This window comes from Ornithorhynchus anatinus, chromosome 16, assembly GCF_004115215.2.
Source record: "Ornithorhynchus anatinus isolate Pmale09 chromosome 16, mOrnAna1.pri.v4, whole genome shotgun sequence".
Taxonomy (NCBI): Eukaryota; Metazoa; Chordata; class Mammalia; order Monotremata; family Ornithorhynchidae; genus Ornithorhynchus; species Ornithorhynchus anatinus.
In genome coordinates this window covers 6043146-6060922 of record NC_041743.1, presented here as the reverse complement: position 1 = coordinate 6060922, position 17777 = coordinate 6043146, and the positions used below count along the sequence as shown (strand labels likewise).

The 17777-nt window shown below is 45.4% G+C and overlaps 1 protein-coding gene across 1 annotated transcript; it reads right to left on the bottom strand.

The window, feature by feature from the left end:
• Positions 1-614: 614 nt before the first annotated feature.
• PRDX6 (peroxiredoxin 6) lies at positions 615-17367 on the bottom strand. Its single transcript, XM_003430860.4, has 5 exons — positions 17228-17367; positions 9341-9497; positions 3789-3935; positions 2420-2566; positions 615-1470 (listed from the first exon to the last, which is right to left on the bottom strand). The coding sequence occupies exons 1-5, from the start codon at positions 17317-17319 to the stop codon at positions 1342-1344; spliced, it is 672 nt and encodes a 223-aa protein (XP_003430908.2). The 5' UTR covers positions 17320-17367; the 3' UTR covers positions 615-1341.
• Positions 17368-17777: the final 410 nt, after the last annotated feature.

Sequence of the window (17777 nt, the reverse complement as noted above, 5' to 3'; positions counted from 1 at the left end):
CTGTTGTGTCTGGTATGCGTTGGGGGGACTTTCCTGGCTCTTGCACAGGGGTGACCAGTACCTTTAACTGACCACATAGTTAGGGGCTCTTAGCTCTGGGAAAGTTTAATGGGAAGAGTGTCTGATGTGACAAAGTCAACTTACTACAGATGAGAGGGGAACATTTTGCAGGATGGCAGAAATGATGCAAAAGCGTACCAGGTGAGGAGCAAATGGTTTCTGCTCAGGTTATAGTGCAGGACTAGACTGTATGAAATGAAGTTGGTAGGTGTGATCTGTGACTTTTCATTTGGACCTAGCTTTCCTTTCCCAAACACAACTGGGTCCTGAAAACAGTGTCTTAAGTCAAAGCCAACTTTCTCACAGGAGTAAACTTATAAAAGAGTACACAATTATAGATGAGTAACATAGCCATAACAATGTATTTAACCATTAAGCAGACCTTACCTGGTGATCAGGTAACCCTCCAGCCTCTTTATACTTCCCCCTTCCCCAGAGTGTGACTCTTAAAATTGTTTTCCATTGTCACCTCTGCTCCCATGCAGCTGTGGGGTAAAACTGGGGACAGGGTCTACAGTTAGGAGGAATACTGTCATTCAGACAGCACACGAGAATTGGTTTCAACCAAGAATTTTATTTGCTGAATTCCAAAAGGCAAATCAGAAAGCAAAAACTACCAGAGACAGAAATAAGCATTCTGAAGATACAGTATCTATCCCTCCCCATAAATCTAGCTTTGTTAATGAGAACATTTCAAAGGTATGGGAGCTCGTGGTATATAACCAATCTTCCACTGAGTTGAAGCAAATTTCTCTGAAGTCTTAATTCTGGGAAAAGCTCTTTGCAGCACAATATTCTTACTCATGTTGTAGAAACGGTTAGACTCAAAGCTTTTTTCAACCTCCAGTACAGGAGAAAAAACTGCCTGAAATATCTGGACTCTTAAATTGCATTTAGAAATTCACACCAAGGAGGGTGCACTTACAGATCTGACATTCAACACCAGTCTTCCCTGAAACCATTATTGGGGGGGAAAAAAAAATCATAAGGAAATTAGGGAATGCCATACTTCTCCAATACCAACTGGTCACCAAGTTTCAATAAGATGTAAAGTCCCCAGTACTGAGCCTCTTAAATGAACAGAGCGCTGGTGAAGGCACTATAAAAGGGAAATCACAGATTATTTTTAGTGCTGTTCTCCTTTAACAAACCATTAGTAGAGCCACAGACCTCTGACTGTGTGTCAGCCCAGTATGGTTAGAGATGGCTGTAGTACAAATGTCCACGTGGTATCCCCTCAACTGGCAAGGTCAGGAAAGCCAGCTGGTGGGCTGGAGGGGCCTACGGCTGGGGGGTGTAACGGAGGTATCGCTTGGCTGAGGGGAGCTCCTTGGTGAAGACCCCTTTAGGAAACAGCTTTTTGGCCTCCTCTTCAGGGAGGGATGGAATGACCATGACACTGTCACCACTCTGGGGAGAGAAAAAGAGAGCTTTCATGAGTGACAGCCCACAGCTTTAGAAATGAGGTTCCTTACAAATCTTCATCTGAAAACTCTCTCCTCCCCTCTCCCCATACCTTAGAAACCTTTGGGGATCAGAGTCCCCCCACCTCATCTTTAATAGAATATGATTAATTCCGCTTTTCAGACGAGTAAGTAAGAGTGGCACACTGGGGTAATAAATTGTATTTCTGTTGACTATCTCTAAGAAATTCAAAGTGCTTCATGGGTTTTTTGTAAAAATCCCAAGCCCCACAGCATTAGGAGTAGGGGATGAGGATTATTCCACTTTTTTCAGGAGTGGAGATTGCGGCTCAGAGAGATTTCCTAATGTGCTTTGGGCACCCAGCAGGCTGGAAGGAACCTTAAGGGGTTAGGATGAGAAAAATAAGGAAGCAGAAAGCAGGAGCGCAGGGTAATTCCAGTATTGAAAGCTCCTGCCTCCATGTCTGGATATAAAAGGTGACAATGGGGGAGGAGAGGAAAGGATCCAGACGAAATGCAGCTAGAGTCTCTCCCGCTGCCTTATGTCCATTAAAACTCTAGCTTCCCGGTATACATACGTGTTAACCATCACTACTGTGAGATTTTCTGAGACCTAAAAGGCACTTATATAATTGGGAGTACAAAATTGAAATGAATGTCTTTTGGAACAGCAGAAAGAATGCTTCAGGTAATGTAAATTGGTTAAACGGTATTGTAAATAAATTGGACTGTTAGATTATCTATTGGATTCATTCGAGGGGAGTTGTTTAAAAGTGTGCCTGTGGAGACACAATATGGGTGCCCCCACTTTAAGAACATAATGCCAAGTACCCCAGAGCTCACCTCACACTGGCTGCCGGGGAGCACTGCCCCTCTGGCCTCTAGCAAACCACAGCTGGGGGTCCCATCTTAGCTCAGCGATCCCTTGTATTTACCTTCCAGTCCACTGGGGTGGCCACCTTCTTGCATGCTGTCAGTTGCAGGGAATCAATCACTCTGAGGATCTCATCAAAGTTTCTGCCCGTGGTGGCTGGGTAGAGGATAGACAGCTTTAGCTTCTTGTCAGGGCCAAAAACAAATACCTACACAGGACAGAGGAAAGAAGGGATCGTGGGTAACATTCTTCCACTATGTAGACCTTTTACAGTTTTCCCTCTTGTTCCACACCATGGGGTCCTTGTGGTCTCCCCTCAGAGACTTCCATAAACCAGAGTTAATTGGTCAGGGATACTCAATAACACTGAAAGGAAATTATAACTTCTAATTCTAGCCTGTCTTGCATCTTTTAAAACATACATATGGGTCTCTTCTGTAGTGAAGCTTAGGAGGGAGGAAAGAAGGAAGGTTGAACCTCACAGGCACTACCCACTGCTTCTCATTAGAGTAAGTCTGTCCAGAGTAAAGCCGAATAGGCAGCAGAGGATTGACATTAACAACACTGAAATGGAACACAGGCTGCAGCCAATAGCAGGAGGGCCAGCTCACCACTGAAGTTGTTAATTTCCCTTTCCCAATGGCTGACTGTGCACTGTGGAAATCAGAACCAGCCAAAACAGAGCTTTAAATTGATTAATAATCAGTCTTTTCCCCCTTACTAGCCTTTACTTCTGGACTGGGTCCAGAAAGAGGCCTCGGTCATGGCCGCCTCCAGTGGAGACCAGAATTATGCACTGTGATATAATTATGGAAGGGCAGGTTTGAATATCCATAAAAATACTTTATGAAAACACTAGCCTTCAAAGCTCTTACTAAAACCACATCTCCTCCAGGAAGCCTTCCTTCTCTGACTAAACTCTTCTCCCAGCCCCCCTCCCCCACTGTGTCTCCTGTGCACTCAAATACACACCCCATGTCACTTATGAACATCTTTAAATTCTCTTGCATCCTCTTATAGGATAACTTATTTTACTTTATCTCCCTTGCTAGACTGTAAACTCCCTGAGGTCATGAACTTTACTAACTCTGTTACACTTTCACATAGTACACGGTGCTCTGCAGAGAGTAAGCACTCAATAAATTGCTATTAATTAGATATTTCAAAATAGTATCTATTCAGTGCTTACTATGTGCAGAGCAATGGACCATGCAGAGTGCTTAGTATCTTGAAATAGATACTTAAATACAATTAGAAAATAAAATCTCACTTGGCAGAGTGGCCAGGAGATAGAGGGGAAGAGACCCTGGGTAAGGCCAGCACTCCTATCACATGAGTGTCGGGCAGTTGAAACCAAACCTTATAAGAACCTCTTTTCCTCTTTGGTAGACTGATATGGGATTTGGGAATGGGATGTGTTGGAAACTGACCACACGAGCTGTCAGAGGCAGGCCATCCTTGTCCACTTCATCTGGGTCTAACATGCCCAATTTCACAGCCAGCTCCCTTTTGGCATCTGCGATGATGGGGTAAGGCAGTTTCTCCGTGGGCTCCGCTCCATTGTATGCATTGATGTCCTTATAAAAGGAAAGAGGGTAGAAGTTAAGAGGGATGGGCTCATTCGACTTTGATAGGCTAACCATTACCCTCTTGAAGTGGAAAGAGTAATAGCACCCATCCTCCTCGGATGAGTAACCTATGACCAACAACAAAAGCCTTAACTTCCCATGGAAAGGGCTGCAAGAAAGCTCTGGACCTAGGTTCATTCAATAGTATTTATTGAGCACTTACTATGTGCAGAGCCCTGTACTAAGCACTTGGAATGTTCACTTCGGCAATAAAGACAATCCCTGCCAAATTAATCTTTCCCAAACCAAGGTTAATAAGGAGCAGGTAGTAATTTTATGGTTACAACACGAGCAAAGTAACTGGCAAAACCATCCACTGTGAAGCCATTTCTGCTATTCATTTCACAGTGAAAATATTTAGGGAATACTCTGTCCACAAACTGATTTGATGCTGGGATACAGCATGATTCACAAGTAGTTTTGGTGGAGGAAAAAAGGACTGTGCATCAGTCAGGGTGTGATACTGCACCAGCCTGTGTCAATGAAGAAAAGGGCTTTACTCAAACATACAAGGAAAGGGTGTCAAGTGCTTAGTACAGTGCTCTGCACAGAGTAAGCACTCAATAAATATGTTCAAATGAATGGCAAAAGCCAGTGGCAAGAATAAGGGTGTATGAATTTGAATACAAAGTTTTCAGTCATGGTAAACATTCAAATCAATTCCCTTCTGTTCCACCCATGCTATTTTATGATAATGGTGTTGCTACCTCTGACCTTTAAAGCTATAAGCCACCTGAAGGCAAGATTTCCACCTTCTCCCAATTCTACAAATCCATATGTGTTTAATGTGATTAGCCATCTCAGCATTCTTATGGTCTTAATTATTGATCTCTAGTCTCCTAGTCTTAAACTTCTAGGTACTGACTAATGTCTGTGTGCCACCCCTTCTCCCCATTACATTTCAAACCCTTTGACAGCAGGGATTGCATTTATATCTCTGAATGTTTTCCGAGTGCTTTATACACAGGAGGTGCTCAATGAACACTTTTGTTGTTGATAGTGATGCTGTCTTCCACACCCCATCAACACACCACAGAAGGAACCTAGCAAGACAACCCCCACATTCCACTTGCTCTCAGTCAGTGGCATTTATTGAGCACCTACTGTGTGTGGAGCACTGTACTAAGTATTTGGGAGAGCACAACACAGCAGAGTTGGTAGACAAAGCTTCACTCTCTAACTTTCCTATCCATGCTCACAGAACCCCAATCCTCTTGTCTTCCTAGGGTGTCACTGAAGACTCCACTCTTTCACCCCTCAAGCCCTACCTATTCTTCCTCAGTAATATGTCACTGATTTCAACTCGTTCCACCACCTCCCACAGCCAACTACGCCGTGATCTTCCACTACACATCTACACTGTCTGCAAACCGTAACCAGCCTGAGCCTGGATTACTGCATTGTATGGCCTAGTGGAAAAAGCACGGGCCTGGGAGTTGGTGGGCCTAGATTCTAATCTTGGCTCTGTAAACTTGGGCAAGTCATTTTAACTTCTCCAAAATGGGGATTAAATTCCTCTTCTTCCCCAAGACCGTGAGCCCCACAGGACTGTGTCCAACCTGATCATCTTAAATCTACCCCTAGGCTTAGAAAATGCTTGTCACAGGGTAAGTGCTTTACAATTACCACCATTATTATTATTACTATTGTCTCCTAGGCAAGAAGTTACCTTTGCTGGTCTTCCTTCTCTATTCAGCAGAAAGAATCATCCTTTCAAGCACCAGTTTAGATCTCCCAATCCCTGCCTCCTGGCACTCTCATTAAATGAAAACTCCCCTGACCGTCGGCTTCAAAATCATCCACCCCATCCATGTCCCTTACTCTTGTGCTTGCTACTCTGCCAAAACAAACCTGTGCAACATCCACTGCATCTAAATTCAAATGGCATTTCCTCTGCCTCCTCTTTCAAAGTGCTACCAAAAGTCACCTCTCTTCCATGAAGACTTCCCAGATTACCTTCACTCTTCTAATCCTGAAATTCACTCCAGCTCCTTTACTTTCAAAGCACAGTGATGAAAACCTTAAGGGAGCATATTGTTCTCTGTATTCAAAAGTACTCTTTGCCTTCTGTGTCTTTCTGAATGTTTGGCTATTTCTCTTTGTTCTCTCTGACCCATTAGATTTTAAGTTCCCCAAGAAAGGAACCACGTCTTTCACTGTTGCACTTCCTGCTGAAAAGCAGGGGCTACATACTAAATTTTAAAGTCCAACTGAGGCCCACAGAGAGGACAGAACTGAGGCAATTGCTGGCACTGGCTAGCATGACCAACAGTATTTAGCATTTGGAAACTTAAAGTCTTCAGCCAGGGACACTTAATTTAACTGACCAAGGGGACTGAGAGGAAAAATACAAAAATTTGAAGTATTCGACTGGATGGAAAGCTTTCACTGAGTATGGAGATGACAACGAAGAGTGCCAGCTGGCCTGTGGCCCTTCACAGTGTTCCGCTGCCAATCTTCCAAGACAAAGACAACCTCACCACTGCTACTGCAGTGGGCACAATGGCCATGCCCGTGACTGTGGACTCTGAAGGGCCTGAAATTCTGCTCTGCTAGCCACAGCACTCTACTGATTTTTGCTTTTGTCTTTCTATCAGTTTAGTGTTTTGTTTCATCTGTTTTCTACTAAGAATGTGAACCCCGGGTGGGATAGGGATTTAGTGGATTGAGCACAGGCCTGGGAGTCAGAAGGACCTGGGTTCTAATCCTGGCTCTGCCATGTGTGTGACCTTGGGCAAGTCACTCTACTTCTCTGGGCCTCGGTTGCCTCATCCGTAAAATGGAGATTATGAGTGTGAGCCCCATCTGGGACAGGTACTGTGTCCAACCTGATTAGCTCGTATCTACCCCAGGACTTAGAAAAGTGCTTGGCACATAGTAAGCGCTTAACAAGTACCATAATTATTGTTACAGTGTCTGGCACATAGTAAGTGCTTAAATACCATTATTATTATTACCTTGGAGCTACTGCAGTGCTTATACAGTGCTTGGCACAAAGAAAGAGCTTAACAAATACCATATTCCTCAATGTATCTGTCACCAGTTCTCTTTCCCCTTTTTTATTTTTAGATTGTGAGCCTCCCAGAGAACAGGGGCAGTACCTAATTCCCCCCAGACATCACTTTCTCAGTGGTAAGAATGGTGCTCGGCACACAGTACTTGCTTAATAAGTATTACTACTACTATCAATTTGCCCATGATCTGTGTTTTCACTATGCATTTGGGAGAGAACTGTTAGGAACCAGGGCATGTTCTTCCTGCTGGCACTCTGCCTGGACAGAATGTGATGTGATGTCAGAAAAGGTAGCAGACACGCAAGTGGCAGCGGTCAAGGAAGGTATTCTATAATACACATTTCATGCACATGAAGCATGTCAAGGCCGTGAGCCCTGCATCATAGGAGCTGAATGTAAGCTCAAAAGCCCCAGGGCAAGGGGAATTGTTTCCATATGTAACAGACTGTTGGGTAGCGATTTCTCTATCTGTTGCCGAACTATGCTTTCCAAATGCTTAGTTAGTACAGTGCTCTGCACACAGAAAGTGCTCAATAAATACAATTAAATATGTAACATCATCACATGGAGCAACTTGGCTATCTATCCCTTTTACCTCCCATTCCCCCAGTCAATGGCATTCATTTAGCCCTTACTAGGTGCAGAACACTATACTAAGTGCCTAGGAGAGTAATAATGATAATAATAATTGTGGTATTCGTTAAGCACTCGCTACATGCCAGGCACAATACTAAGCGCTGGGTGGATACAAGCAGATCAGGTTGGACACAGTCCCTGTCCCACATGAGATGCACAGCCTCAATCCCCATTTTACAGATGAGGTAACTAAAGCACAGAGAAGTGAAATGACTTGCCCAAGGTCATACTGCAAACAAGTGGCAGAGCCAGGATTACAACTCATGACCTTCTGACTCCCAGGCCCTAGCTCTATCCACTCTGCCAATACAATACAGTACAAGAGAATTCCCAATCACCTGCCCAACGCTTTTGGACACCAGGTAGGTAGTGACTGAAACATTGCTGCCAATCCAGGTAGAGATGTTTCTTTCCCCAGTGCTGCTTCTGGACCCCAAATCCTCTCCACATTCCCCCTAGGAAGCTTTGCATCTATACTTAAGTATGACTTGTTGACATGACCAAAAACTGCTCACTCCTCGTATTTGCCCTCCCTTCTATGTCTCCTATTTCCTTTTGTCTGTACCCGAGGCGTTCTGATTTCACCCCAGCCTCATGGCCCTCTTATAAAAATAGTATTTGTTATGCAGTTAGTACATGCCAGGCACTGTACTAAGTGCTGCTCTGTAATTTATTTCAGTGCCTGTCTCCCCCTCTAGTCTGTAACTTCTTGGGGGCAGGAATCATGCCTTACCTTCTCTGGTGTGTTTTACCCTCCCAACCCTGTTAGTACAGTGCCCTGCACACATTAAGACTGTGAGCCCGTCACTGGGCAGGAACTGTCTCTGTTGCCGAATTGTACATTCCAAGCGCATGGTACAGTGCTCAATAAATACTAACGAATGAATGAAGCACTCAGAAAATACCATTGATTGATTGAGATAAAGATTTAATGATGAGGACAGGTGTTGGGGTGAGAGCATAAAACCTCAGGTTTGAGTTTCTCCATAGGGGTTTAAAAACTTAAACCACAAAGTTTCAGTTCCTCCAGTGTCATACTTGTCAAGTAATCAATTCAGTGCAGGCTTGGAAAGACTAAATGCACACACGTAAGTCTCTCCAAAATTGGGCATCAGTCGGAGCTTTGGCACCTGAATGACTTACTTTATAATATCAAAAATAATTTGCATATCCTAAAATTTTTTAAAATTTTTAGAAAGGGGAAACACAAAGAAGTTGTGACATTATGGCTCTGCTCACAATGCCCTTCAGTTTCTCAGTGAGAGGGATTGTGAATGAAACTTTACAGTATTCAATTGAACTCTAGGGATTATTTGTTCTACAGATATGATTATTTGTTCTACAGATACTGTCATTAAATAAATCTCCATATATGCTTGGGGTGATAAGGAAATTGGTGGCAGGGTTTGGGACACATTCTCATTACTTCCCAGTGAAACAGTATTTCACAAATATTGAGTTCTCCCTTGGAAGTAGAGTTTATGGCCTTCCTCATGGCAAATGTAGAGTAAATAGAAGTTGAAAACCAGTCAAGACCTTTCTCCAATCAAGACTGGTTCATTACTTGCATCTCAGTAGTTTGGTCACCTCAGATCACCCATTAACCCCTCCCCAGCCAGCAAAATGAATTTCCAAGTACTGTACAGGCAATACTGTCATAGAATTTTAAGGCACACCCAAGACCCAGACCCTGGCACACTGTACCTTACACCAAGCAAGATGATCTTGGACGGTGTCTATTGAGAGAGCGATCATCTTCACATTCCTCTTGGCAAACTCGGGAGCCAGCTTGGCAGCTCGACCAAGTTCGGTGGTGCAAACTGGGGTAAAGTCTCGAGGGTGAGAGAAGAGGATGCCCCATCTAGAAGTCAACGGAAAACAACAACCGGGATGAGTGGAGGCCCTACTAATCTGGAAACAGGTGAAAAACCCGCAGACCGAACTGCAGAACAGCAGGGGCTTTAAATCACAACCCTTTGTCCAATAATTCAACAGCTTGATTGCTCTTTTTAAAAGAGTTCTTGTAATAATAATCTTGTAATAAAAACTGTGGAATTTACTGAGTACTTACAGTGTGCAGAGTGCTTGGAAAAGTGCAATAACAACAGAGTTGGGAATTGTTCCATAGGGAAATTCTTCCTTATTCCCTTCTGAGAGCCTTCATCCCAGGCTTTAGAACCTCTCCACATCAACGTAAGAAACTAAAAATGAGTGATTCAGAATTCTTCTTGGGGTGTTGGCTCACTCTCCACACTTTTGGAGGGTTGATACTGTGGTTTAGATTAGAGATGGTGTGACGCAGCATGACATGTTTTGAGTTCCTTTCCAGAAAGAGGCTATGAAAACACACCATACTGTTATTTCCTCTAGACTCTGGCAGGGAACATGCCTACCAACCTCTATTATACTGTACTTTCCCAAGCATTTAATACAGTGCTCTGCACACAGTATGCACTCAAAGACAATTGCTCTGCTCAATAAATACAACTGATTACTTACTAGCACAACACAGCCCCTTTTTCACTGTCCCTCAAGCACTGAATGTCTGTTACATTATAGTGTTCTCTCTCAAGAGCTTAGTATAGTGCTCTGAACACAGTAAGCACTCAATAAATATGACCAATTGGCAAAAATAAATATTTAATTGGAGCATTTCTTCTTACATTATACCACTGCATATATGCAAACAGACAAGCACTGCCTTAGTCACTTACTGTGCATGAGAAGTCGATTCTGGAAATCTTCCTTCATGAAAGCACAGCAAGTTAGTTCTAAATCTTTTCTGCAACTGGTTTATTGGCAGTTTACCATTCCAAAGAAACCACAGAGATTCAGTGAGCAGCAAACAAGCAAACTTGTTTACTCAAGCAAGGCAGCAACTCGGCAGCTGTTTGGGAGTTTTGTTTTCCCAAAAATGCACCGCTAGAAAAGAGTCAGTAGTGGCATGGGATGGGTACAGTTTTCTGCAGTGCTGGTGCAAAATAAAATTGATTCTTGGTTGCCCTGGGAAAATCTGAGTTTTAATTCTCACTAAAATAAAAGGTGGTCTAGAATCAACCCCTTCCTCTCTCTCCAATGTTGGTCCGAATCCTTCTCATAACTCAGTGTGACTACTCCATCAGCTTCCCCACTGCCCCCAGTTTCTCTCCTGAAGAGATCTTTTTCTACAGTGGTGTTCTGCACCTAATAATAATAATGATTACGGTATTTGTTAAGTGCTTACTATGTGCCAAGCACTGTTCTAAGCACTGAGGTAAATACAAGGTAATCAGGTTGTCCCTCGTGGGGCTCACAGTCTTAATCCCTATTTTACAGATGAGGTAACTGAGGCACCAAGAAGTTAAGAGACTTGCCCAAGGTCACACAGGAGACAAGTGACGGAGCCAGTATTAGAACCCAAGCCCTTGGACTCTTAAGCCCGTGCTCTTTCCACTAAGCTACAACCTCCCTATCCTCAAAACCCTCAAATTGTTGCTCAGTCCTCTCTACAATAAGAAATTCCTGAGCATCGGCTTTTAAGACCCTCCGTGAGTTTCCCCTTCATCTCCTTCCTTCCTATCCACTTTGTTCCCACTACACTTCAGCTTGTACCCTTCACTCCTCTCAAGCGGACTTCCTCACTACCTCATTCTCATCTCTCCCACCACAGATCTCTACCTCATACTTTCTCTCTGGATGGACTCCCTCCCTCTTCAAAGCCACCTCATCTTAGCTTTCCCTATTTTTCAAAATCTTTTTTTAAACCATCTCTTCCAGAATCCTCTCAGATTAATGTCCCATAATCTCTCCAATTTGTTTCCCCTACAAGTACTCACAACTTTGCACAGCCCTTTACATAGTACAGTGCTCTGCACATTGTAAGCGCTCAATAAGTACCACTGAATGAATATCTTACCTTATAACTTAAGCACAGACTCATATCTCTATCCCCCTTTCCTTCCTCCTCCTCTAATTCTTTAGGGTGCGTCAGCCTTACTAGATTGTGAACTCTTTGAGCAGAGCTCACGACTGTTCATCTACTGTAGCCTCTCAAGCATTTAGCTCAGGTCTTTGTACAGCGTGTGTGCGCTTAATAAATGCTATTGATTGATGGGAAAGGTGCAATTCCTTCTCCACGTTCCCCAGACTTTGCCACAGCACAGAAGACAGTGGTAGGTAGCCTCTTTCCGGGCAACGAATGGTTCACCGTCTCAGTAGCTACACCAGTAAAACTTGGGGTGAAGGTCTGTGACACCAGCCATTTCTGAGTAGGTGAATGTTAAAATTTCTACCTCCAAAATCTAAATTCTTTGTTGCACATTAACAAATTTTTATTCTTAAATCTCTAAAAAGTATTTCCTATTTCTGACCAGGGAGTGACAAGCGGGGAGGGATTCTGGAATGCAATGGCACTTCCCCTTCTTCCCAATTTATATGCACCCTAATAATAATACATAAGCACGTAATAGTGCCTGGGCAGCACCTGATAAAATGCCAAACACACACTGTTTACAAGGTTGTGCGCTTCAAGCTAAATATTAACAAGAATTGACCTTCCCAAGCTCATGACTCCTGACTTGTCAATGTCATTTTGTCCAGCTGGTTCTTCTTTAGCAATATTTTGCAGATCAGCCCCTTCCCCCTTTCTACAGCCACCTGACAAGCTCCGATCACCTACAAATTGGACAACTCAAGCAACTTTCCACACCTGGCAGCAGGCTCACTCTGCCTCCAACAGCAGAAATCATTTTTCTTAGGCATCCATTTGATCATGTTCCTTCCTATTCAAGGACAAAGGCCTCCAGAACTGTTTGCATAAAACTCTTGGCTTCAAGGCTCTCCACCTTCTGGCTTCCTCTTACCAAACTGCCACCTTCTACAGAGGCATTGCCCCAACACCTTACAATCAATGGTATTTATTGAGCACTTGGTTGCACACATCCCTTCCTTCTGCCTGGTCGAGCTTACACACAAGTGGAATTTTCAGGACCCAAACCTACCCACACAGAAAAAACAAAATTCAGAGTTCAGCCCTCAGGTCAGCTTAACTGTGAATTTGTAAAGCATTACCTGCAAAGTAGCGCTACAACATTAAGGGCAAAACAGGCTTTTCCAAAGGACCTCAAAGGGACTTTTCTTCAGCACAAAGCAGGGTGGAAGCTGGTGACCTTGGTGTAGGAATTATAATGGCATTTGTTAAGCGAGTACTATGTACCAACTACTATACTAAGTGCTGGGGGCAGATAGAATCAGTTTATTTCCCACAGGAGGCTCCCAGTCTGAAATGGAGGGAGAAGAGGCATTTAATCTCCGTTTTACAGATGAGGTATACAGAAATGAAATGACTTGCCAAGGTAATACAGCAAGCAAGAGACGGAGCCTGTGGACTTTCTGCTCGCCCCAATAAGCACCCATCACTTGCTCCCCTATGCAATGGCAGCCCCAAATGGTCTGGGAAGGTAGCCATAAGGGGGGGGGGGGGGAGGGAGTTGTATGAGTGAGGTTTTCGCTCAGAAAACACCTTCTAGTTTAAACAAGAGTCAGCACGCATTGTGTGTGGGGGCATGTGTGTGGACACCAGAAGTGACATGAGAAAAACATGTGAGTTCCAAGCCGTGGAAGAGAACAGATATTTGGCCCCATTGACCCCAGAACAGTCGTAGGACTCAGTGAAGGGCCGTTTTAGAGGTTCAACCCAAGGGAATGTTTCCTCTGTTTTTAACTGTGCTAAATTGGGATTTGCTGAGTCATTCTAAAGAGCTGATTGCAACCAGAGGCTATTCAGGATCTTTCCTAGGAAATTGGCAGCCTCCCTCATTGATGGTCAGGACTTCATCTAATATGAGACTCCCCTAGAATGATTTCCATCACTCTCCACACTAATCTTCCTTAGGAAGTGATTCTATTCACTCCCCTTCCTGACTTCTCCTCAGAATAGGCAGGCATCAGTGGAAGCCTCTTGTGAGAAAAGGCAAGGGAAAGATAGCTCTGCCACTCGTTGGAAGTTGTATTTTCAAAGAATTTTGGGTTGTTGAAAACTGACCTTATTGTGCTTCCACCCTGACTGATGCCACACGTATGAGCATAGCTGCTTTTCTTCTGATGCCATGGCCTGCATCTACCTGGGGCACCTTGTGGAGAACCTCGCATCAAGACAGATGCACATCGTGAGAAGAACGTTCCCCAATTCCTCTTTACTGTTCTCTTCAAATCACATAAACAAAATATACAGGAGAGACTGTCCATTAACTTTAACCTATACTATGGAGTGGATAAGCAGGCAGCAGGAGCACCAGGCTATATGAGGCTACTAGACTGCAAGCTTCCCACGGGTGGGGATCATCTACCTCACAGCCAACCTCTTGTCCATGTCCTGCCTCTTTCCTGGAACTCCCTCCCACTTCATATCCAACAGATCAACACTCTCCCCACCTTCAAAGTCTTATTAAAATTCCATCTTCTCTAAGAGGATTTCCCCTCATTTCCCTTTCTCCATCCCCCTTGAATTTATGGACATAGCTATAGTTTATTTTAATGTCTGTTTCCCCCTCCAGAATGTAAGCTCCTTGTGGGCAGAGAACATGTCTACCAACACCCAAGTGTTTAGTACAGTGCTCTGCAAGCAGTAATCACTCAATAACTGTGCCTGATTGCCCTATAAAGTCAAGAAAGTACAATATGACTGTTTTAAAAAGTCAGGATCTTAGAAGGGGCAATGTGAAGCAACCTAAAAAGGGGTGCCCTCCTAAAATGGTTATCATGGGCAGACTGGATGGATTGGCAATTCTGGATTAATCTATACCAAATGAGTATTACACATACCACAACCTGTCCTTTCACTACATACTTTGTTCCGGGAATTAGGGAACTTTCTTCCAACAACATAAATCTGTTTGGATAAAATGCAGCGTGAAACGCAGTGTGATGTTGGGAAAAACTGACAGGTCTAACAACTTGGCCTCCTGTCCTAAAAGCTAAAAATGGGATGAAAATTCTTGTTTTTGACTGGATGGGTACAGGTAGAACTGCCTAAAGGCAAATGGTATTTATTAAGTGCTTACTGTGTGCAGAATCCCATCCCAAGCACTGGCAAAAAAACAAAACAAAAACAAAACGCAAGTGAGAATTCAGCAAGGTCCCTGGCCCTCCAGGGACTAATATTAATAATATCTGTGCTATTTAAGCACTTAGTATGTGCCAGACATTGTACTAAGCACTGGGGTAGATACACGGTAATTGGGTTGGACACGGTCTCTGTCTCACATTGAACTCATAGTCTTAACTCCCATTTTACAGACGAAGTACCTGAGGCACAGAGTGACTTGCCCAAGATCACACAACAGACACATGGTGGGGCTGGGATAAGAACCCAAGTCTTTCCGACCCCCAGGCCTATGCTCTACCCACTGGGCCACGCTGAAATTAGGTGAGGAAGGCTTGGTGAAAGACCCAGGAGGAAATATTAATAGAATCGAACGACCAAGTTTGAAGTCCAACAGGTCTGGTGATAAAAGGGTCCAATGGGGCCTCAGGGACTAGAGGATCTCACAAGTTCCCTCCTAGCTCAAAACTGTAGGACCTGAGAAGTTTATGAACACTTCTAAGTGTGGGGAACTTTGATTCAAGGATGCAGAGCATTCTTTTAACTTCCCCAAACCTCACAGCACACAAACAAGAAATCCTTTCCGTCCAATCCAAGAGACTGGCAAGAAGCCCTTCTGCCCATTTTCTTGGCTGCTACTTTCTCGGTTGGGGCTGGCACGGGAAGAGTCTTGCAGGTGAAAACGGCATTTACTCAACAAGTGTCTGGGAAGGGAAGCGATGCAGCCTCCTGGTTGGAGCCCGGACCTGGATTCTAATGCACTATCTGCCACTTGTCTGCAGTGTAACTTTGGGAAAGTCACTTCACGTCTCTGGGCCTCAGTTCCCTCAACTGTAAAATGGGGATGAAGACTGAGAGTCCCAAGGGGCACACGGATTGGGTCCAACCTGAGTGGCTTACAATTACCCTAGCGCTTGGTATGGTGTTTGGCACTTAAACGTATTATTTTGTTAATTTTATTTTGTTAATGAGATGTACATCACCTTGATTCTATTTATTTGCTATTGCTTTAATGAGACGTTCTTCCCCTTGATTCTATTTATTGCCATTGTTCTTGTCTGTCTCCCCCGATTAGACTGTAAGCCCGTCAAAGGGCAGGGACTGTCTCTATCTGTTCATTCATTCAATAGTATTTATTGAGCGCTTACTATGTGCAGCGCACTGTACTAAGCCCTTGGAATGAACAAGTCAGCAACAGATAGAGTCCCTGCCGTTTGACAGGCTTACAGTCTAATCTGTTCTGATTTGTCCATTCCAAGCGCTTAGTACAGTGCTCTGCACATAGTAAACGCTCAATAAATACTATTGAGTGAATAGATAGATATTTTTTAAAAGAGAGAGCCTCTGCGGCCTGCAATCTGTACAGCCCAGCACAGGAAGAGGAAGGAAAGAAGGTGCCCAGGGATCTGCCCTCTGGTTCCCAGTTCCTCAGGTCAGGAGAAGCGGCATGGCCTAGTGACAAGAGCACAAAGAAGCAGTATGACCTAACAGAGAGAGCCCGGGCCTGGGAGTCGGCAGGTCCTGGGTTCTAATCCCACTCTGCCACCTGTCTGCTGTGTGACCTTGGACAAATCGCTTCACTGGGTCTCCGTTACCTCACCTGTAAAAATGGGAATCAAGACTGTGAGCCCCACATGGGACAGGGACCGCGTCCAACCCCATTTGCCTGCATTCACCCCAGCGCTTACTACAGCGCCCGGCACATAGTAAGGGCTGAACAAATACCGTAATTGTTATTATTATTAGGACGGGCTTGGGAGTCAGAGGACGTGGGTTCTAATCCCAGCACCGCCACCCGTCTGCTGTGTGACCTTGGGCAAGCCACTTCTCTAGAGAAGCGGCGTGGCTCAGTGGAAAGAGCCCGGGCTTGGGAGTCAGAGGTCATGGGTTCGAATCCCGGCTCTGCCACTCGTCAGCTGGGGGACTGTGGGCAAGTCACTTCTCTGGGCCTCAGTTCCCTCATCTGTAAAATGGGGATTAACTGTGAGCCTCACGTGGGACAACCTGATGACCCTGTGTCTCCCCCAGCGCTTAGAACAGTGCTCTGCACATAGTAAGCGCTTAACAAATACCAACATTATTATTAAAATGGGGATTAACTGTGAGCCTCACGTGGGACAGCCTGATGACCCTGTATCTCCCCCAGCGCTTAGAACAGTGCCCTGCGCATAGTAAGTAAGCATAGTAAGCATAGTAAGCGCTTAACCAATACCAACATTATTCATTATTAGGCCTCAGTGACCGGGGCTGTGGGCCCCACGTGGGCCAACCCGCTTACTCTGCGTCCGCCTCGGCGCTGGGAAGAGTGCTTGGCACATAGTAAGCGCTTACCATAATTATTACTCTTACGAAATACCATCCTTAGGATTATTTATTCCTCAACGGGCGTCGGGCAGAGGCGCCCTGCCCGTCGCCTCAGCCCGCGCCCCCCGCCTCAGTGGACGCCAAGGTTTCCCGGCGGCCCCCGCGGCGGGCAAGGGGTCTGCCCAAGGCCCGCGCCCCGCACTCACGAGTCTCCCAGGAAGTCGTGGAAGCGGATGGGGCCGTAGGTGGTCTCCGCCTCGAAGTTGGGCGCTTCGTCGCCCAGGAGCAGGCCGGGCATGGCGGCGGAGGACGGGCCGAGGACGGACGGCGGGGCTCGGGGGGGGGGGGGGGGGGTGTAGGAGGAGGAGGACGAGACGGAGGAGGAGGAGGAGGAGGAGGACGAGGAGGAGGAGGACGACGACGACGGCGGGACGGCGCCTGCGCGAGCGCGGCCACGCGGAGGGGCGGGGAGATGGGCGCGAGCCGGGGGGCGGGGCCGGGGCACGTGACGCGGGCCCGGCGCCCGGTGGGGACGGGAGGGGCACGTGACGCAGGGGCGGGGCCAGGAGGAAGGGGCGGGGCCGGAGCACGTGACAGCGGGCGGGGCCAGGCGCGGGGCGGGGAGATAGTAATAATATTAATGTTGATAGTTGTTAAGCTCTTACTATGTGCAGAGCACTGTTCTAAGCGCTGGGGGAGATCCAGGGGCATCAGGTGGTCCCACGGGAGGCTCACAGTTAATCCCCATTTTCCAGA

Bases quoted from the DNA above. Each gene is read 5' to 3' on its own strand.
- PRDX6 (XM_003430860.4), bottom strand. From the start codon at position 17,319: ATGCCCGGCCTGCTCCTGGGCGACGAAGCGCCCAACTTCGAGGCGGAG. The intron at 3,936-9,340 runs GTACAGTGTGCC...TCCTTTTATAAG, and splicing joins ATCATCTTGCTTGGTGTAAG to GACATCAATGCATACAATGG. The intron at 2,567-3,788 runs GTCAGTTTCCAA...TGTCCTGTGTAG, and splicing joins TGCCTCTGACAGCTCGTGTG to GTATTTGTTTTTGGCCCTGA.